The following is a 22,589-nucleotide window of genomic DNA, read 5'->3' as shown; positions in this document are numbered from 1 at the left end:
ATGGAGGGACACAGGGAGGGGAGGATGTGCATAAGTGTGTGTGTGTTTGTGTGCAGGGGGTTCGAACATTCCTTCAGCATCGTGGCGGTGTTGTGGTGATCCAGGGAGTGATACAGGGAGATAATGAAAAGACGGACAAAAGCACTCTCATCTCGATGTGACTGATACCCTCCTCTCTCCTCCATTCCACCCTGCTTGTCTCTCCCTCTTCCCTCATCCCTCTCTTTTTCTCTCATTTCCCCTCGGTCTTTCCCTACCTCTAATGGTGTGCTTCTTTTTCTCTCTCAACCTTCTTTCCACCCCCCTCCCTCCTTCCCTCTCTCCTCCCTGCCTGTGCTCATTTACATGGCACTCATGCACAGAGAGGGAGGAGTATTTGTGAATAATAAGAAAGTGAGATTCTAGCCTGATATCAGACTTCACCGTGTGCTGGTGTTTGTGTGCACATGATCTAACCACAATTGAAATGCTTGCACGTATGTGTATAAATAGAAAATGTCGAAATGTGATGTCTCTGTGAGTGTGTGCTTCTGATGCGGCAGTGTGCATGTGTGAGCTTGTTCTCTGGCTCATTTGCATATCTACGTCTCATCACGTTGCCAAGACAACCTCATCTGTTCATCTGGGAGGGCAGGAAATAAAGCGATGGTGCAAACACAGTGAAAGAGAGACATGCGCAACACACACACGCACGCACACACACACACACACACACACACAAATGCATGCATACAAGTTCATTTAATAACAGCGCTTACAAATGAATTATTTCCATTGGTAATTTAATAAGTTACTTGGTTTTCACGGACCTCAGAGATAAATTGGCCCTATATGAATCACACCCACAGAGGAGGCACTTACTGGCTGTCCAGATCCGGGACTGGAGCAGTAGATGGTGTACTTGCGGATAATGCCATTTGGTTTGAGAGGAGGCAACCAGGACACAACCACACTACTTGAGGAGGAGGGAACTGCCTTGATGCCAGCCGGTGGACCAGGAACTAGGAGAAAAGACATAGCAACATCAGCATGGCGGGCATCCATGTGTGTGTGTGTTTGTGTTTGTGCAGGCACATGCTGGGTGTTGGATGGCTATTAAAGTGAGCAGGCTTTTTTTTTGCGGATTGGAAGTCTTAGCCTGTACTAAGCTGCTCTGGAAGGACTTTGAAAAACATCCTTTTGAGGGGATGGCTGTGACATATGTTCATTCAGACACTGGTCAGCAGTTCTGACTCTGTGACACCCAGCATTCTCAAAACTCTCAAACAGATTAGACATTAGTGTCTGATCCTCTGCTAGCCACTTCAGCTTGGCACTGGACACTGTTTAATGCTCTGATTACGAGATAATGGCACAAAAGGGGCTTAAAAAACATGCACACTTTACAAAAACACATCAGGACACTGGATACTGTGAAAGGTGAACAATAATGCTTTTGTTTCATCGGTCTTACAGTACTGGGTCCACACTATCAACCCTATTCAAACCAAACCATAAATATAACTTGTGCCTGACAGTGGGCCTCATCTGGCCTCTACAGAAGGAGCCTACCACAGTGTAAGACCCAGCCCTCTAAATCCATCCCCCATTCCTCTTTTTTTCTTTGTGAGGCCCCCTGATGCCGTCATACTGCCACTCTCTACCCTCAGATCTCTTTCCCCTACAGAGGACATGAGTGGGCAAGAAAACAACAAAAACTCAGAAAGCAGAAATGCAAGTTTTAAACGAAGTAAGCAGGGACGAAAAAAGTGACAGGGATCATGTAACGATGGCAGCAGGGAGGTGCACAGGAGGCTATCATTATCATAACTGGACCCCCATGTCAAAGCACCAGTAGGAGATGGGACAGTAAGGTCCCATCTGGTGCCCAAAATCTGCCCAGGACTCCAGACAGACAGATACACAGACAGACAGTCTGCCAAGACAGTCTGCTGCAGAACTAGCACAACCCAAGTGATGATGAGGAAGAGAACACTACTAAGTGAACAGTCTCATTTACAAAAATACACGATGGAACACTGAGTAAATCAGAAGAGGACAGCAGTCTAGACACAAATAAACAAACACCTCAGCTGTGGTGTTTCTCTTATAATTTTTTCACTCATTATTTTTTGTCAGCCAAGAACGGGCTGTGCGATCACCATTGTATCTTTCCATCTTCAGCCCCCCAGGCCCCTCCTCCTCCTTTATAAAGAGACATGGATCTGGCTGTAATCCTGCCTCCAATGGTGTAAGCACAAAATTAATTCTCTCTAATCCAAAAGGAGTTAATCCCTATGCCTATGGCAAGAGGGCTGGTGGTAAGGATGCAGGCCCAGGCTGATGGCTGACTCCTGGATGCTATATGCTCTAAGACATCACCTCTCCCTCCTCCTCCCGAAACACCTCCCTTAGCCCTGAGCTGTGGACTCAAAGCCTCTTAATTCTCATTAGCACAGCTAATGGAGATTCCCAGCATAGCTTGTTATGAGCTTTTGTTATGGGTTTGAGATACAACCAGCTCCCTTTTTTAAAATCTACCTCTATCCCATTTCACATCTCCTTACATCGCACACTTTTCTTCATGTAAAAAACAAATGAATTGTATACTCACGATCCTCCCGGGTTTGGATATAGAGGACATTGCTGCGGACCCCATCGCCAGCTTGTGTGTAGGCCAGCACCTGAACACTGTAGTTAGTGAACTTCTCGAGCCCTCGCAGTTCCACCTGTTCACGTGTGGTGGTGATGTTTTGCATCTCTCCCCATTCTGAGGGAGCGGAGAAAAACTCTTTTTAGAAGGTATAGGTGATGATAGGAGTAACAACACACACCAACTCTGTCTCCTACAAAATATATTTATTTGCAGTTGCATTTATTTGGTAATGTAATACGTGGCCATTACTTTTTTTTTTTTAATGAATACAATTACCTTCCTTTTTCAACATTGTGTCTAAAGGAGGGGTAAATATTTTTTTTAGGAAACAGAGTTGCACAGATATTGGACCTACAACACACAGACACTCATTGCTATACTGTGTGACTTTCTGATCACAAGTCTTATTAAAAATCTAAGAAACTATGACAGACTTAACAGAAACCTTTAGGGGTGAAAAATGAAATCAGTGCAGAAGTGCCAAAAGCTCAAATACCTTAAGGCTACTTTCAAATTAAAATGACTAACTTAAGAGCTGGAAAAAAAACATGTTTGCAATATGCTACATAAAAATGATGTTGTAGCAAGTCATAAGAACTCTACAGAGGCATCTTTTTTATATAACTCAGTCAATTAAATGTGATTAGGACTTATGCTTTGTATTATTAGGTGCATGACGTTGATTGTGTCTGGGGTGTTGGTGCTTCTGGAGCAGTTATCTGGCAAATAATATAGCACGCTGTGCAACTAACTGTTAGTTTTCCAAGAGTTTTATTTGTATGTAGTAAATAGTAGGTATTTGTGCCTGTGTGATGCACCCCCGCTGCCTATGGATGGGTGCATCACCCTCTCATCTAAATGTGGTCACTTCTGTCAAATCAAAGGCTAGCCCTTAAGCTAAAGTTGAGCCATATCTCCATCTTGGACATACAGTCTATTTGACAAACAGACAAATTCAAAAACACACAGGACCAGGAAGTGCTTTATGAGAAAGGTGTGGATACACATTAACACATTCTGACTCACAGCACTGACAAAAAGGTAGGTGAGTGGAAGGGCGGGTTGGTGAATCTTAGAATGAGATAGGTGATAATTACTCTGCATTGGCCACTGGGCCTGGCCCCCACAGCACCCACCTCCGTCAGGGAAGAGGGACCAAAACACAACCCGGTAGCCTTTCAGCACACCGTGCAGCGTCAGCCGTGGAGGCTCTGCCCATGTGATCACTGCCTCATCTGATGTCACAGAGATTGCTCTCACGTTCTGCGGAGGCTCGCTGGGCACTGGGGAACATAGAGAGTGAGTGTTAGTGCTGCACTGTTAAACTATATTTGAGTACTCTTAGTGTTTTAATGGCTTCTACTGAAATCTGGTCCGACGTAGCATGGCAGCCGAAGCACTGATAACTAATAATAACTCAATGCCACAAACCACAGGAAATCTCCGCTGAAATAAATCAGTCAAATAAGCTCAAATTAGTCCTGAATAGCTCCTTGTTCATTCCTAGCTTTTAGAGAGGAGAGGAGAAGTGGAGGGGGGTTGATGGAGAGGAGGAAGAGCACTAAGAGAGCAACATGAATAGTAAAAGAGCTACACCAAAGGGGTCAAAATGCAGATGAGCAGGGTGTGAGCTGAAATGTGGAGGATACAATCTAAAGGAAGACAATGTTCTTGTTTAAGCTAATTGAAGCTGTAGAGGCAGCTTCTGACTACCTGCGTGGCCAATTTTCATCATCCAAGTGCCCGTCATTACTCTCCTCTCAGACAGGAAGGGTCCAAAAAAGTATAAGAAATAAAAACACGGATAATAGACAGAGGACCAGTGAGGAGGATGACAAGGAAACCCATGGGAAGAAAGGGAAGATAAAGAAGGCAGACCAGGGAAAAGGGAGGTAGAGTGGGCAGACATTTAAAGAGTAATGGGGTTCCTTGTTCCTCTCTCGCTCTCTACCAGCCTAATGAAGGTGCTAATTAAAGTGGAAAGAATAATGGGGGATGTGCTGCAAATTTATTTCTAACATTTTGTTTGAGCATGCATTTCCACATGCATGTTATGTTCATTCATGCGTGTTTCATCCTGTTATTGCATTTGACTATTATTTTTATCTTTTCCTTTTGGATCTTTAAATTTCTTTCTTACAGTCCCTCCTCTTTTCCTCCCATACTCTCCTAAATTGTATCTCACAGTCTTCTCCTCGTTTTCTTCGTCTTGCTGTCCACTTACCATCTTCCAGAGTGGTAGCATTGATCTCAGTACTGGATGGGCCAGTCCCAGCTCTGTTGAAGGCCTGGACCACCACCCCATACTGGGCAAACTTCTTTAGGTTGTCTAAGGTGTACACTTCACTGTCCCCCGTAGCTTTCATCTCCACAATACTATACTGGCCATTGCTACCTGGACCGTTCTCTCTGTATCCAATCTGGTAGCCGCGGATCACGCCGTTTTGCAGCTCCTTTTTTGGAGCCTGAAAGTTTTGGAGAAAAAAAGTTTTACTATGAAATTTGACAGCAATTTGTAAATAAAAAAGAAATTAAATGAGATAAATTCAAAATTTTAGTTCTTTTTGCATTTCTGTAACCAACAATTTCACAGGTGTCTCTTAACATTTTGAATTTGTTTGTGACATCACTGAAACCTTGTTGTTTTAAATCATGGAGCATATCTTTATATCCCATCATTGTTTGCTTTCTAGTTATTTCCACTGATACTAGGCTTAATACTTAAATGAAGTCTTAAGCAACAGTGATTTTACCCTCCATGTGACTCGTATGCTCTGAGATGTCATCGGTTGCAGGATTACATCCATCGGAGGCCCGTCAGGTGCTGTTGATGGAAGATATCAGATAGCCTTAATGCTAATAGTGATGACTCTACTCCATACAGAGACAGCAAAAACAAATACTAGATACTAAAAACGTGATATTTAGAGAAAAACAATCCCTTACGTGCTTCTTCGGTACTGATTGTGAGCTCTTTGCTGGGAAGACTGCGGCCAATCTTGTTGTAGGAGTACATGCGGATACTATAAACGCATGCCGGGTGCAGCTCTACAATGTTGGCCTGATTGTTGGTGGGTGAGATGTTCCTAGTTGTGTACATGTGATCCCATGTGTCTGTTGAATATGAGCAGAGGTTTATTTTTTCAGTTTTTAATTATTGAAATAACTTTTACATTAGGGATTAGGCTTGTTGTTTTTAATAACCCACCTGACTTGTTTTTGTACTCAATGTCATAGCTGGTGATGATGCTGTTGCCATCAAACCTTTGGATCCAGCGCAAGTTCATGCTTCTGTCCTTCACCTCCCGTACTTCGAGCTCGGGAGGATCGGGTGGCTCTGTGCGAGGGTGGAAAAAAAAGAATTTTCCTTTGTTTTTAACCACCATCAGTATCTCGTTAAATAACCGTTCCTCATTATGTTGTTTACATACTTCCCCCCCCCCCCCCCCCCTTAATTCTTTATTTAAATAAAAGAAGTAGGGATTTGCAGTTGTTTGTAGAAATACCTTGTACAGTGAGTTGGATGAGCCCTCTGCCCTCTCCATAGGAGTTTATGGCATGGCAGGAGAAGAAGACAGAATCTCCTCGCTCGGCTGGGTTAAGCTGCAAGCATCAGCACAAACAGGGAAAGATGACGTGTGAAATTTAGGAATATAATATCCTAAAAATATTCCCATAAGTCCTATTAATTCCTTTAATAGGACTTTTTTTTAAGAAAATATTTCTAGAACACTTTTGCAAAAAAAATCCCAAAATAAATATAAAATCTGAAAACATGCACCTCTAAAGCTTACTAAACCCTGCAATAGCCTATAGTAGAACTAGATTTTTATTTTTATTTTTTTAGCATAGTTCGGTGTAATGGCACTAAGCTACACTAAAGGCCTGAAGAGTATAAGTATATATTATCTGACCTTTAGGGTGGAGATGACTTCATCCCCCTTTTTGTTGATGCTGATGGAGTAACGGGGATTTCTCTCTGCGTCAATGACTGTGTCCCCTCTCTCCCAGCGGATAATAATGGGCTGCTCGCCCCGTGCTGTGCAGTTCAGCTCCTTGATCTGGCCCTTCCTCGCCATGGTAGTGTTTGGGTGGCTGGTGATCATGGCAGGGACTGAGCAAATTCATAGACAAGTGTCAGCATGATGAATCGTTTTGTATGGAATAATGACATGAGGGAAAACGGGCGTGTAGTATTGGAAACTGAGCAAGGATATATTACACATGTATAGACATCTCTTTTTTTCCATTTTATTCCCCATTTTCATTTCATGCTTCAAGCCCCACTGGCCTCTAACACCACCTCCTCCCTCTTTTTATTCTTTTCGGTCTCTACTTTCGCTTCTCTTCCTCCTCTGTTACTTAGACGTAGATTATTGATTGAAGAGGTTCCTGTGGTTTTGCTTTCATCACTAATTCATCAACCCTTTTCCCCACCAAACATTCTGTAGCACACAGGCTGACAGCCAGAGAACATCAGTCAATAGGAAAGGCACCCCCAGTGAAGGATGTGCAGGACACAGACTAGGTTAGGCTATGTTAAGCACAGGCCGCACTAGCCTGGGGCAAAAGTGCATCTTAGAAGAGCTGATCCCTGTCCAAAAAGCTGAGACTTATCTCGGCGCAATCCAGGAGATGTGGGTTTGAAAAGAAGTGGGTTCATGCCAAAAAGCAGAGGATTGACACTTACTCTTGACAGTAAGGATCATGCTTTTACTGATGTCTGAGCCCACTCCGTTGGAGGCCTGACAGAGGTAGTACCCCCGGTCGTCTTCAAGAACATGTCGGATCAGCAGAGAACCGTTTGACATGATCTGGATACGGCCAGTTAGTGGGACAGGATGGTACTGCTGAGGGTTTCCTACACCTGCAGGACGCAACACAAAGCATGTATGGAAGCATGACACTTTTTCTTTCTTGTTCGTGTGTAGCTTTTACTGCAATGCCATGAGGATAATGTGCAGATTTTACCTTTGGCATGTTTCCACATGACTTTTGGAGGGGGGTAACCTTCCACGGAGCAGTTAAGTACTCCAGCTTTTCCATAGATACAGTCTTGATTGTTGGGCTGCACCACAAAACGCGGCGGCACTGAGAAACAGAAATCCTGATTTTATATAAATGGAAAAACTTGGTAAAAGTTACAAAAAGTAAGTGATCACAAAACAGTTCCACGGTTACTTTACACATTACACGTCACCCCTCACCAGTAACAATCAACTGTCTTTCCCAGCTGACAGTGGCAGCAGCATTGCTGGCGATGCAGGTGTAGTTTCCATTGTGCTTCAGTGTCACATTGGAAATTTGCAGGGAGCTCATGAACTCTTTGGTCTCTATTGCAACACCAGAGGCAGAGCCTGGCACGATGAGCTGGCCGTCTTTGTGCCAGGTGATGCGTATGGGCATGTCCCCAGATGACACCACACAGGCGATGTACATGAGCTTCCCCACTGAGGTAGAGGGGATATCGAAGGGCTGGATGAGCGGTGGCACTAGAGGAGAGAGATAGGAAATCAGTGGAATAAAGGCAGTGATAGATGTTGAAGAGTGGCAATGTGGCCATCTGGAGCAATGCTAAGAGTCTGAGAGAGAGAGGGAGAAGGTCATTGGCCAGTAGGCCCCTCTTCAGCAGCACCCCCCCCCCCCCCCCCCCCCCCCCCCCACATCTCCTGCAGCCCATAATAGCTGCTCTGGTTACAGTCCAATTGGCAGGGGGAAGTCATTCCGTTGCCATGGTAATGGAGGTTGAGGTGGGGGTACTACAGCTGAGACATCTGGGGGATTTAATCTAGGCTTCATTATTATTCATCTAATTAAATCAGAGACACACTCACACACAGGCACATGTACACACCCTCAAACACCTCTGCAGCTGCCCTGCTTACTGCCATCGTTATCCCGCTCACAGACTAAATGAAATACGCACGACAAACATAAATCTACCCCCAAAACACCATTCATCTGCATTCAACGGCATTACTAAAGTTGCACTTGACAGCTTTGTACACTGGTGTCCCCCAAGTAGCAGAGACTAGCTGCTCTTCATCAAGAAATTTTACTTGCATCGCTTTTTTTCATCTTTTTTTAAGCTAAAGGAAGCAGTTTGAAAACCAAAGTAGTATTAGTATTGGTGATTGATTTCTTAAGATTTTTTTTCACTACTTTTTTAAGTGAATTTGAATTTTGGGTATGCATGGAGCATTACCTCTAGTTGAAATAGATTTGGGAAAAGCGTGAAGATGCAATATCTCCCTGTCAACTGATGTGTCACTTTATCTCTACTGCAGCCTAATTCTATAAATTGGGTTCATAAAATAGGTATAAATTTACCAAAAACACTGCCCAGTGCATCCGTACTCCTCTTCAGCTTTACCTTTGACAGTGACGTGGACAGTCTGGTTGATTGACACCTGGGGCTGGATCAAAACGCTACACAAGTAGGTCCCCTCGTCTGCGCCCTTCTGCACGTCTGTGAGCCTCAGTGTGCCGTTCTCAAACACCACTTGACGATGATTATCAGGCAGCTGCATGCCGTCCTTCAGCCACTTAATGGAGTAATACGGGTACCCAATCACACGACACGTTATATAGGTATTTCTGCCCGCCACTGCGGTGATGTCTCGCATGGGTCTAATTCGAGGTGGACCTGGAGACACGGGGAAGAGAGGGAGGGGATGGAGGGAGGAGACAGAGAGAAACACAGAGGTTGGAGAAAGGGGGAGATGAGGTGAGGGAGGTCATGGCAGAATATAGAGGGCAGCCACGGAGACAGGAAGGGAAGAGATAAAGGTTGAGGGATAGAGTGATTGGGGCCAGTTGACAGGTGGAAAGGGAGGTTAGTTGTGCCCCCTTTACTAAAATCTGATAGAGGATATTTGTTGATTTTAGCCTAATCACATATTCACTCAGTGTATTGTGTGTATAGATAGATAGATTGATAGATAGATCGATAGATAGATCGATAGATAGATGATAGATCGATAGATAGATAGATAGATAGATAGATAGATAGATAGATAGATAGATAGATAGATAGATAGATAGATAGATAGATAGATGTGTGCAATGCCTCTCACTAGTATGTTTGTATAGATTCAGGTGTAGAGTGCATTTATATTGAAAAGCAGACAGGCACCTCTTACGTTTATGCGCGCTTGGTACTCGGCGCTACCGGCCGAGTTGCGTGCGACGCAACGATACACTCCTCCGTCTGGAATAAGTGGACTGCTGACGTTGACGTGCGATACAGTCAGGCCATCCGACAGGGTGTACTGGCTGGTCTTGTAGGTTGAATCTCTAACCACAGGTTCATCGTCCAGTGTCCACGTGATAGAAGGGGGTGGGGCTCCTTTGGCCGCACACATAAGGGAGAAAGGCTCGCCGGGGTTTACCACCCGCTCGCTGAAGGAAGACACAATACGAGGAGTACCATCTGAGAGGACAGGGGGAGAGAGGAAACAGAAGGACATAAATAGAAAAGAGAAGTGAGAAGTTCTGACAGAAAAGCAGAATACTTGAGAAGTTGCAAAGCCCACAGCAAACATATTAGCTTTGAACACAAAGACTATGGCGCCTAATACCTGCACTTATTTAAGTCACTGTCCACGTACCCTCTAGCAGAATAATAGAGAAGTCCTGAGCAGTGTGGCCCTTTCGGGAAGCAAAGCACTGGTAGGCCCCAGAGTGAAGCTTCTGTGCTGCAGTGATCTGCAGGGTGTCATTGTGTTGTCCTTGGATGGAGATGTGCTCGTCTGGGACAATTGGCTCTGTGTTCCTGTACCAGGTGATGGTGTATTCTGGAGAGCCTTCCACAGTGCAGGTGAAGAACAGTGTGCTGCTGATGCCCGTTTTCAGATTCTTAGGGGACAAGGTCACTCGTAGTGGATCTGAGAGAAGACCACAGGAGTTCATAAAGCAAAAATGTGGATCACTTTAATAGTATATCTGCTATATTAATCAAAAGGCATCAATGTGATTTGTAGCCTGCTAACTTACCTTTTTATTTACTAATTATATTATCTTACTTCAAAAGGTGTTTTTTGTGTCTTTTGCCTTTCCTGCATCACTCTAAAATCATTAAACTGGATTCAAAACGTGACACATGGTGCTTACAGTAGGCGTTTTCATTCACAGAGATGGGGAGAAAGAGAGCGAGTACAATCAGCAGTGGTGACTCAATCAGTTGGACGCACTCATTAAAAAAGCAGCTGGAGATATCGCTTCACATCTCTGTCCACTTGTGTGTGTGAGTGTGCCTGTGTGTCAGCGAGAACGCGTGTCTACATGTGTGTATGTGTGTGTGTGTGTACGCAAATGTCAGTGAGCAATAAGGCAGCTGGTGGTGTATGCTGGGGGGCATCACTGTGCCTCCCAACCCCCCCCCTACTCACCCTGTCAGAGTCACAGACTGTGCTGCCATGATGTGCCCACTGGCAAAGCCTACCGCCTCTCTATTCTCTCGCTCTATCTCGCCTCACTCCCTTTGTTTCTTTGTATACTTTACACACTTTAGCTCAGCCTTTCTTATTATCTCGTTATTACATTGTAAATAATGTCATTCCAGCACTGTCTGGGTGTCCGACCGCCCCCCGCATGACCCCTCGTCTTTATCTCTGTCTTCCTCACTCTTCTTCTTTTCTGATGGTAAATGGTGCTGGCAGCTGTGATATGGAATCAGCCTGAGCGAATTACCGCCCTGTCTCTCCTTTTGAGGTCTGATATGATGGGACATCCTACAGCTCACACATATGTTTGTAACAGACACACTTTAGCTTGGACTTACATGTGTGCCCCAAACCAAACACTTAAAGGTGCTTACAACTATGTCTGTCTGCAAGGCTGATTCACTGACAAGACAACGAGCCAGTCTGCCAGATATTTTGCAAATGTGTGTAAGCGTGTGTGCGTATCTGTGTGTAATGAGCCTCACACACCTATCACGTGAAGCTGTCCAGACACCTCCTTTGAGCCAAAACTGTTGGTGACCTCGCATGCATAGCTGCCGCTGTCTTCTTGCCTCAGGTCACTGATGGTCAGCCCTGTCAATCGCCGCGTCCAGCGGGCATCTGAGGGCAGTGGGCGACCATCTTTCAGCCAGCGCACAGTAGGGCTTGGGTATCCTCCCGCTATGCAGGGGAGCTCAATGCTATGGCCTGCGTAGACCTCCCCTGCTTGGAAACTGTCCAGGATGGTGGGTGCAGACTCGTTGGGGTCTGGAATGCAGACATGGTGTTACATTTTTGTCAAGACAAAGAGAAAAAGGTAAGTTCACACACCAGTTACTCACCCATTACAGAGAGCCTGGCTCCATTGCTTTGCCGTGTCTCGCCACTGTATTTATGCTTGGTGATGCACCGGTATGTAGAGAGAGCATCCTCTTTTTGAACATCGGAGATGTAAAGAGCCCCAAAGGAGGTCAGCGAGAACCTGTTACCTGAGGAAGACACATTAAGAAAAGATCAACATTAATCTTCTCCAAGGAGAAGTGACAACAGGTAAAACATCACTCTGAAGACCTCGTGTGTAAAAAACTTTTCACTCCCTCCTGTTCCCACACTTTTGTGATGATCACTCTTGTTCAAATACATAGTGCATACTGCAAAACCATATTGTTCTTAGAACAAACAGCTGCCTGAACAGTTGGCACTACCTGCCTAATAATGCTGCTTCCCAAAGCCTGGCACTCTTTCAAGACCTGGAGGACACCCAGCGGTCACTTACACCACCCACAGACAGAGGAGAGACAGATTTACTGTCTCCCTCCACACACAGCTTATAACTCTTGCACATCACACTAACTACCATCACAAAACTCTTTAAATGTTCTTCCTTTTATGCATGATAAGAAAACAGCAAGGCCAAAGATCAAGTGTGCCTCTGTGTCTTCTCTTTCTTAGCATTTGTTTTATGCTACTCAAAGAACAGTTATGTCAGCATTACAAAGTCTTCAAGCTGTGTATAGGGAAGGCAGACATCAGTTTGCAATGACTCCCTTTACCAAGATATTCTTGCGTAATTTATACAGCACATTGTTTCTTTGCATAAAGGTAAGCTATCTTACATTTCCTGATAAAGTCCACAAACCTCACATTAACAAAGCTGTACTATGTCCTCACAGCACAAATAATCTCATAGTTTACCTTAAGTGTGACGGTCATTACAATAAGATTTCTTTAGGTTTGTAAGCATTAATTATCAATTGTGCCTTTTAGCATCCAACCACGGGGCAACAACTGGACTGGCTGCTTTCACATTCACCAGCATCAATATTTAAACTACAGAGTCTGTGTTTATCAGGGTCTTTCAGAGGGTTGAGCAGGTATACGGAAGGTAGTAGTTATGGACTGTGAATGTGTTTGCATCGAATATACTGTATGACCCAGGAGGAGGCACAGGCTGCAATTTCACAGCAGCCTTTGTTTGCCCCCTTAGAATGAAGCCTTACAGGATAATGAGCACTTTAAGACTGCTACTCCCACAACACCAACGACTAGCCTGTCACAACACTCTGACATAGGCAGGGAGAGAGAAACAGAGAGAGAGAGAGTCAGCAGGATCTGTCAAAGCCATTCTTTCTGTCCCTGTCTGCAGCAGTGAACTGAATTCATCCCATCTGCAGCCTCTTAAACAACACTTATTACACAATACACATCACATTAGTCCTCTCACTATCCAGCCATCACAACTGAGTGGTTTGTTCATAGAATCAGTCTATCGTTGGTTGACTCACTTCATGTCTTTGTGTGAACCCTCATCAGTCATCAGTCTCACCCTTTTCCTCTTGCTCTCTCGCTTTCTCGCTGTTTTCTTTTTTTTTGTTGCTCTGAGTTTCTAAGCAGAGTGGCAGACAGAGTAAAATATTAATTACTAAATCCGAAATCACTGTGCTCCCTCAGCTTTTATTCATGCTGACTTGACTAGACAATGAGAAACAGAACTGTACATCTTTCTCTCTCACACTCACACACACACACACACACACACACACACACACACACACTGCTTCAGGAGAACACGCAGAAATGCATGCATACTGTACAGGCATTCTGAATATAAAAACAGTACAGTAGTTTCTGTTGCAGATTTCTTTTTCGTTCTCCTTCATGTTACACAGACCCTTACAGAGCTTGAAGATGATGGATTGGATTTGTCAGACTCGAAGCTATATTTTGTCTTTAGTTTCAACTTGTCCATGTATACTAAGCATAAAGGAAGTCAGAGCCGTGCACATGTATGTATGTACTTAATCTGGAAGAAAGATGCAAAAACACAAGTGCAGGACATAAAACTTAAGTTGGAAAATTGTTAACTCTTGAGATAAACCGCAAAATAAAGATTCTAAAGTCAGATTTAGACTATTCTGGGAAATCTACGTCCTAACCTCCGACATCACCACAAACCCCTTTCTAACCCTTGCATGCCATTCAAGCCTTTTCGGGCGTCGAACCAACGTGTATTTACATTTCTCTGGAAGTGCATCTCAGGTTATGTGGAAGGTTACAGCATAGCGTTTTGTAGGAGCTTCTGGTTTTGTTGTAAGTTACTGTGTAGATTTCCTGCTAAAGCATAATCCAGGGATAACCCAGCACTTACACAGCTCAAGATTTGCATTTTGAAATGTTTTATTACCTTAGCATTTGATTTTAAAACACTGATCAACAAAAAAGGCAATGTGACTGCTTAGTAAGACTACAAAGCAATATATAAATACCAACCTGTTTAACATCTAACCAAAACGGCTGTAAAATTTAAAAAAAGAAACAGAGCGAGGCACTTACAGATCCTCAGAAATGCTCTGAAAGAACCATTTAAAAGGTTAAATAATTTTGTATCATGTATAAATGATTCTTTAAAGAGTCCTTTCACCCGAGAAGAAGCGCTTTGAAAGAAGCTGCATGGCCTAGAGGATTGTGACATTGTTAGATCCTGTATGAGTTTGGTCACTCTCAATGAGATGCATTCACGGGCAAAAACAGGGTGATGCCCAGATGCAGATGAGGTCCAGAGGGGAACTATTTTTATCTCCTTCTGCAGCTACAAGTACGGGAAAGGGATTTTTATTTCTGACAGAAAAAAACTGTATATAGTGTAGATAATTTAACAGTTTAATCAGGAGTGTACATTTTTTAGTTTTGATGAAATTTTTAAAATAAACTAAATTGGATTTGCTCTTTTTCCCCTTTTTTATGTAAATGTTGGCACATAGAGATAAACTAAGGTTAAGTCTGCTATTCTAAGTCTATAAGAGAGCCCAGTTACTCATGAGCAAGGCACTGCAAAAGCCACCTGCTTTACCCAATCACTTAATGGTGTTTCACCAGGCTTTGTAGCGGTGTATACTCCAGCTGTATGCTCTGCAATGTTAAACGGGGCATTAGTAAAGTTAAAGTTCCTACCAAGCCTGTGATAAAGGTGTGCTTTCACTTTATTTTTTAAACCAACAAAATGCCGGCAGCCTCACAGTCACACAGTCCAGAGCTGCTGCTCTGACAAATTCCAAAGAGAAGGAAGGAAAGGGGAATTAATAGAAGTGTAAATGTGTGAGAGAATAGGAAAAAATAAAAGCAAGAAATAGTCTATAAATAGGATGTATACTGTAGCTCATGCGAGTCCAGCAGTGTGTATGTGTGCGCACCATGTGTGCGAGTTAGTAGCAGCCTCATTTTCTCACATGCAAATGAAGGCGTCGGCGCAAAGATAACGAGGCCCATATTTCCACCTCCTCAGTGGGGCCATTATTTATTGATGTTCTGCATCTTTCCCCCTCCCTCCCACTCTCACGCTTTCTTCATCCTCTCCCTGTTGCTAGGGTCTTCTCACTGGCATCCTGTTACAATTTTGGTGTACTTTTAGCAATTATTAAAGCTCAGCGTGTTTACAATCATCAAGGACCAAATGTTGATACCCTAGGTGTTGTGTGAATGCAAAAATCGCGACGGCAAACTGGCTGTTGAAGTCGCTTAAATCAATAAAGAAAAGTAGGATCAGTTTGAAGTGGCTAAATATAGCTTTTCACATGCAAGTAGCTTTGTATCCAATCAAAAATACTTTACAAAAACATACAACACAATGCACCGTGTTATAGCTTCCCGATTTCCTAAGCCTCAGTTGGAGGTTTGCTGGTTTCAGAGATCATTTAATCCAGTTCTGCACCTCAAAATCATGAAAATAACTAACAATTTGTCACCTCCTTTAACTAACTAATAAAATATTTGGAACTTCATTCATGAACAGTTTATTCAGCACTATTCCCAACAGGGAATCCGACCTACATGTTTAGAGGTGCAAATTTCCACAATATCCTATATTAGACCAGTCAGTCTACTTAAAGGCACCTAAGCAAGAATTTTCTTATGATACTAACCTGCTCAGATTTTCCAGTGTACATGACAAGAAGACAAAAAACAAAACACTGACAGTTCTGAGTAAAACACCTTTGCTCCCATGGGACTTCCAATATGGACCCCATATCTAATGAGTTTGGAAAAGGCTAATGAGCTATCGAACTCTGATTCCTGTTTTCCTCCTGGTGGATCACTACAATCCCCTGGATTCTTCATCTTACTCAACCCTGCTGATGGTCAAAGGCAGTAGATGCTTGTTTCTAAGGGCTTCCCCAGTTAAATGAAGGTTACTGCGCATTATGACGAGTGTAAGGTAGCACACGAAGAAGGTCAAAGGTTTTAGATTCCTTCAAACAATCACAACATTACAGTCCCTCTCTCTACACAGAGGCTTTCAAACAAAATTGGGACTGTCGTTTCTCTGCACATTTCACTTGTCACAACACTGATATTTAATATTTACCTGAGGCTTTTAATGTAAATTGATTCATTGTAACAAACTGTTGTAAAAATGCAGGAAAATTTGTGACTGAATGTATAATTTGTTTTTAAAATACTGTACAATACTTTTTAAAATCAGAAGCATTAAACTATTAAACATTTTAATAATTTAATAATTTACCACAAAGTGTTGACAGTTTGTTATTCCGAAAGAATATCAGGAAGTCGGGGGATCGATTGATTAAATAAATAAGGACCCGCTGTGCCCTAAATGTAAAATAGAGGTGGGCAACCTCACGCACTGTCTATGGTCCTGCCGGAAAATACAACAATTCTGGTTCCTCATAAAGTGTGAACTGGATAAGATCTTCACCACTGACACTGAATGCAATCCACTGTGTATGCTACTTGGAGTGGCAAACGACAAAATTAGGGGGACGTTTGGAAAGCAGCTCTATGCACTGTTAACATTCTGTGCAAGGAAATGTGTCCTCTTGAACTGGATCACGGACACGGCCCCATCTAAGACTCAATGGCCTCGGACGGTATTGGAATATGTGTCACTAGATTTCCTAACATGCAAGCTACATAGTAGGGACAAAAAGTTTCATAAAATATGGGACCCATTTATGGTGTATGTCGGTTTGGATATTTCTGCTATTTTCTCACGGGCCTTGGTATAATGCAAGCAGATCACTGCTATTTTACATATATGTATTGTTAATCGTATCTCATAATCAAAATGTCTGGATTTTCCACTTATTTCTTTGTATTCATGAGCCGGGTTGCCTGTCTCTTTGTTTTGTTTTGTCTGTTTTTTTTCGTTCTGCTATGTTGTTGTTGTTGGGGGTTTTTTCCCCTTTTTTTTTTGTTGTTGTTGTTGTTGTTTTGGTTATTTGTTTGTTTGTTTAATTTTGGTGTCAGTGTAAAGTTTAAAACTCAATAAACACACAGTCAAAAAAAAATAACTACACCTGAGACTTGAGCTCTGGTACTTTTACATCTCAAAAAAGTGAGTAAACCTAAGGTGTAAAAATACATAAAAATAAATAAATAAAAAAGAATCATCATCAATCAAAGTTATTTTTTGAATAGTGAATTAAAGCTGAACTGAAAAAAACTAGTAAATCCACGCTGGATGCTACCTGAAACTAATCTGACTTTAAAAATAATTAGAATATATAAAACTATAAATAATAAACCTGACAGTGGGTTTATTTTGTAGCATAAACGATACAGATGCCATTTTTAACACTTTGTTAAAGATGGCATCTGCACTATTGAGCAGAATAAAGTGTAAAGTACAGAAAACCCAGAATGTAAAATGTCCCCATATGAAAACGTGGGTCTCAGGAGGCACAGGGGTGAGGACGTTCAGTTATATGTGAATGTAAGAAACTGTTAGTGTAGAATACAGTAGGGACATTGTAAAATAACAGCTTACTGCTAGTTAATATTCCTGTCAGTATCTATTAAGTATATGTATAGTACAGTATGCCACATTTAGCAGTATCTTTTACAGTTAAAACATAATTCTTCACAATGGCTTGGAGGTTTTAAGTTATGACACTAAAATCCAGGTTTTTCAAAGTATTTAATTACAGTGTAAAGAAATTAACCTTGATAATATTTTGATTGGAGATGGTAACAGAAGTGTTTGAGCTCCAGACCCACAAAAATGCATCTGCACCTGAGTGTCAAAGCGTTATTAGTCTTTTCTAATTGAAATAGATTTTATATCCTTTAACCTCCTAGACCTGGCGTCCACATATGTGGGCATCACATTTTGGGTTGTCTAGACCAAAATACTAAATTTTGCTCTACAAGGGCCTGATATCCACTTACAAGGACATTGTACTGCCTCTGTTTTATCGAAATTTAAAACGAATATCCTCATATGTGGCTCTCATTTTTCTTAGAAACAAAAATCAGGTGAAAAAAAAAAAAGAAAAATCTGGTGATTCCTTGTTTTTACATTCATCAGGTCCTAATATGCCCAAATATCAAAGAGAATTTAAAAATGCATGCCATGGAAGAGTTCGGATTTTAGGAGGTTAAACACCAAAATGATTTTGAGCTGCTAAAAAAACAGCATTCTGAGTCTCACTTTAGAAAAACTGCATTCTGTATTTCTGCATTATACCTGTGCTCTTAACGGCAAGTTGCAGAGAAGATTTTGAAAGAAGGTGAGAAGACAGAGGAGGGGAGGAGGAGCAGATCAAAGACTTGTGACTGTCACAGAAAGAAGACAAAAGAAAAAAAAAAGCACAACATATTCCGGAGATATTCTCTGCAGTGCTGGAATATGCTTGGTGCTCACAAATCCAGGCACACGAGGCCTGGATTTGTGTGTGTGTGCAAACACACACACACACAGGCACGTGCACACACAAAGAAACACCTACCAGGCTTAAAATAGGACAAAAACTATTAGCCTGCTGGCACAAAAAATAATAAACTACGTGTTAAAATTAGCACAGTGGATCCTGTGAATGGCAGTAGACCAGATTTGCACTAGAGGAATGCTTTAAAGTGGAAGAGGGCCATCGATGAGTCATTGACTTGATTTTAATAACGAGAAAGAGAGGATAAGAAAAAGGGTAGAAGTAAAGGGCATGATGCTGGGTAAACTAAGAAGGAGATAACAGCCCACGTCTGTATTCTCCACTCCTTTATGCAAAAAAGGGGGTGTTACATCTGTATTCAAAGCGGGAGCCCTCTCAACCCTCCCTCTGTTCTCTCCCTTTTCTATGCTGTGTACATTAAAAGCCCAAGTAGAAGCAGGTGTCAACCATTTAAATATATACACTGTCCTGGCTTTTATTCTGCTGCACACTTACTTAACATCTATGAATGGCACCCTCTTAACTCCTTTTAATTCATATTCAAAGCAGGTTTTATTGGCACAACTGAGGTGTAAAAACGAATTGTGCAACTGGAGCCACTGCATCTCCTTAATGCGAGAGACTTTGTTAACAACACACAGAGCATGAGTCAATGTGCGAGATAGGACTAAAGCCACACGAACAATATCTGTGTGTCAGCGTTCGATTCTCTCTTTCTCTCTCACTCGCTTCTTTGTCACTCGCTCATTTTCTGGAAAGGGGTCGAGATTGCAGGGCATTGAGGGAGCCGCGGTTCTGTCATGTTTTCATTAAAAAGCCACGCTTCACTGTCTAATCCTAACTGCTCTCCTCTTTCCTAACCAATTGTGACTGCTTACCTCATCTTTCAATCATGTTTTCCCTGCCCTGCCCCTTGCCGCTGCGTGATGTTGTACACCAACTCACCGTGAGGGTAACGAATGACATAAAGTTGGGGGGACAGAAGTGAGGAAGAGGCAAACATGGAGGCTAAGAAGAGGCAGGGAAACAGAGGGATGAGGTAGAAAAGAAAGCAGAGTCCAGTTTTCCACCATGATGGGACCACGTCTCTTCTGCTCCACTGACTGCTCTGTCCCAATTTGCCCTGTGTGACTTTAAACAGTAAACACTGGGGGAGGGGATGAAGTGTGTGTGTGTGTGGGTTTGTGGGGGGGTATCGAGAGACTGAATGGACCGTCGGGGACAGACATGAAACCAATTGTATGCAAAAGACATTGTTTGCATAGATATACCTCAACAGAACGCTGCAGAGGTGCCATGTTACCCCCCATAAAGCCGTCCCTAACCAGACAGGGCGACAATGCAGCGTAAAGCTAAATGGACCATCTCAGATAGAGAAAATTAAGCATCAGTGGAAGCATCAGAGGAAACGAGGGATGCAGGGGAAAGAGAGTGGGCGGATAGGAGAGAAATGGGGAGAGATGTAGAAATAGGACTCCATTATTCATGACGTGTGTTTCATGTGCTTGGTGACATCTGGGACAGCAGTGATAATGAGAGTCCCGGGAGACAGAAACCACACACACACACACACACACACACACGTATCCCAATGCATGGCATTGTAGAGACACGTGCCACTATTGTCCAAACACCTTCTCTTTACTGGATGTCCCATTAATTCCTATTGAACAGCTCATTTTCTGTGCACTAAAGCTTAAACACTGAAGTAACTTTGGTCTTCAAAAAAATGCACCTCAGTATAAAAGTAAACATCCGGCAATGAAAAGCTTTCCACTCCTCCGCCTTGTTTTGATTTAGTTGCAGATAAGAGACAATGTTGGATTTATGGTGTGTGCCTGCCATCATATGTGTGTGTGTGTGTGAGACAGAGAGAGAGAGATGAGATGAGATGTAGTGTACTCCAGCTTAGCCCCATGGCCTGGGGCAGTGAGCTGCATTAGCAGCACTGAGTGAGCTGCCTGGTCCCTCCCTATTAGAGTGCTGGTGGCAGAGGAGTGTCACTGCCCAGTATGAGGGAGAGAGAGGGAGAGAGAAAGGAGGTGGGGGTGGGGGGGCATGACTGATACAACCAAAGTATCAAATATCCCGAGTTTCATCATTGTTACTGCAATTAAAGAATGGAGATCACCATCTGAGAGGTGGAAGTCACAGATTTAAAGAACCACTAACTTGGTTATTCTGTCAGCATAAAAGATTCAGTTTTTAAAGTTTTTGAAACAGTGTAAGCAACCTTCTTTGTGACCTTCTTTGTGACTGTAATAGAGGTGGGCGATATATCGAGTTTTTAAAAAATATCGATATATTTTTATACGAGATATAAGATGTGACAATATCCTTTATATCGATATAGTCTATGTTACGTTATAACTATACTTGTGGAGCCGCAAGTTTGCCTCTCTTTCATTCACTTTTGTCTTTACGCAACATTACTCGGCCTCGCCTCTCTCCTTCACTGAACACAACTCCCCCTCCTCCCCCATCGCTTCACCTGCAGGAAGCGACAAGATGGACACGGAAAATCTCCGTTAACGAGTTACTGCGCATCGCCCCGTGCGTGGGGCTGGACGCCGTCAACGTGTTAGCTAGCTAACCACGCTAACGAGCTAACCACGCTAACGCCATGCAGCCCAGAGGCGCTGCACAGCCTAAAATCCTTTCATTTTCTCAAAAGTTGACAGCGCGCCTTATGTATGAATTCTGGTTGTGCTTGATGGCCGCGAACCGATTTTATGTGGTACACAGCGCTCAGCAATCTGTCAAAAAATGTTTTAGTACGACTTTGGTAAGCTACGGAGCTGCACCGCTTGATGGATTGTCAGAGCATTACGGCTACCGAGGAGCCTCGCGGAGTGATACGTACTGTGCTTCAACGTAATATTACCCTACTGTGTATAAGGACCATAAATAGCACCTGTTAAGAGACGTGGTTACGAAGAGGATTTCAAAGTCAATGCTGTCAGTCACACAGTAGAACTTGGGAACAGAGCAGCTGTGAAATCTGTCTTTGTTACTATGCTCTGCGTCTTTTAGTTTACATTTTGACTGCCCAATTGTGAGCTTTTTGTTATGCACAAAAACAACATTGTTTTCTTTTATTTATGGAGCATTATTATTTAATAAATGCTCATAATTTATTTTTGAGTAAATTTTATGTACATCTATCTATGCTCTATGTTAATAAAAGTGCCTGTGTGACATCTGGGACACAGCTTTGACTAAGAACTCTCTTTTTGTTCTTACTTTATGGCTTTAAAAAAAATATCGAGATATATATCTTATATCGCCGTCCAGGTAAAAAATATCGAGATATGAATTTTGGGTCATATCGCCCAGCCCTAGACTGTAATATGTAAAAAGTTATGTGTAGATGAAACTGAACCGAAAAGAACATGTCTAGCGTACAGTATAGCTACAGTTACATTACAGCACGTGCAAATGCTGAATGTGAATTCTATGATGCAATTTCTCCTTGAGTCTGCATCGAATGCTCAAGAGTCCAAAGGCTGTCAGTCTGAATTTGTAACCCTATGACAGAGTCCAGCTTCACAGTAACGCTACACAAGACAAATGTGTACACACAGTAGAAGTACACTCACTCTTCTGCTGTCAGTCTTCATAGTTAGCATTTCAAATTAGCTCAAAATAGCTAGAACAGCCTGTGACTGCATATATCTGCAAAGGTGTGAAGACATGAAATTTCTCCCCCCACACCGTGCATGGATTAGTCCCTGCGTCCAGAAAGATATACAGATCTGGACTACGCTGTGATGCTATATATAGAAATAATAAGGAATTTTCTCAAAATTTCCTGGATCCAGATGC

General features: G+C 42.6%; 1 protein-coding gene across 2 annotated transcripts in view; it reads right to left on the bottom strand.

The window, feature by feature from the left end:
* The window catches only part of LOC102792898 (cell adhesion molecule DSCAML1-like), a 54,603-nt gene that overhangs the window by 10,498 nt on the left and 21,516 nt on the right, over positions 1–22,589 (bottom strand). Inside the window, exons 4-20 of one of the 2 annotated variants that reach the window (XM_006802138.3) lie at positions 11,922–12,068; positions 11,569–11,847; positions 10,246–10,521; positions 9,771–10,067; positions 9,009–9,281; positions 7,843–8,127; positions 7,607–7,726; positions 7,326–7,502; positions 6,550–6,749; positions 6,142–6,238; positions 5,844–5,972; positions 5,582–5,749; positions 5,389–5,459; positions 4,860–5,100; positions 3,733–3,918; positions 2,594–2,749; positions 862–1,001 (exon numbers count right to left, since the gene is read on the bottom strand). In XM_006802138.3, coding sequence (XP_006802201.2) covers positions 862–1,001; positions 2,594–2,749; positions 3,733–3,918; positions 4,860–5,100; positions 5,389–5,459; positions 5,582–5,749; positions 5,844–5,972; positions 6,142–6,238; positions 6,550–6,749; positions 7,326–7,502; positions 7,607–7,726; positions 7,843–8,127; positions 9,009–9,281; positions 9,771–10,067; positions 10,246–10,521; positions 11,569–11,847; positions 11,922–12,068 — 3,242 coding nt within the window. The remainder of the gene's footprint in view (positions 1–861; positions 1,002–2,593; positions 2,750–3,732; positions 3,919–4,859; positions 5,101–5,388; positions 5,460–5,581; positions 5,750–5,843; positions 5,973–6,141; positions 6,239–6,549; positions 6,750–7,325; positions 7,503–7,606; positions 7,727–7,842; positions 8,128–9,008; positions 9,282–9,770; positions 10,068–10,245; positions 10,522–11,568; positions 11,848–11,921; positions 12,069–22,589) is intronic. The other variant, XM_006802137.3, reaches the window with a different exon arrangement.

Source organism: Neolamprologus brichardi, chromosome 10 (assembly GCF_056152115.1).
Source record: "Neolamprologus brichardi isolate AB-2024 chromosome 10, ASM5615211v1, whole genome shotgun sequence".
In the NCBI taxonomy this organism is placed as follows: Eukaryota; Metazoa; Chordata; class Actinopteri; order Cichliformes; family Cichlidae; genus Neolamprologus; species Neolamprologus brichardi.
Note: the sequence above shows the minus strand (reverse complement) of the source record. Positions and strands in the feature narration are given on the sequence as shown.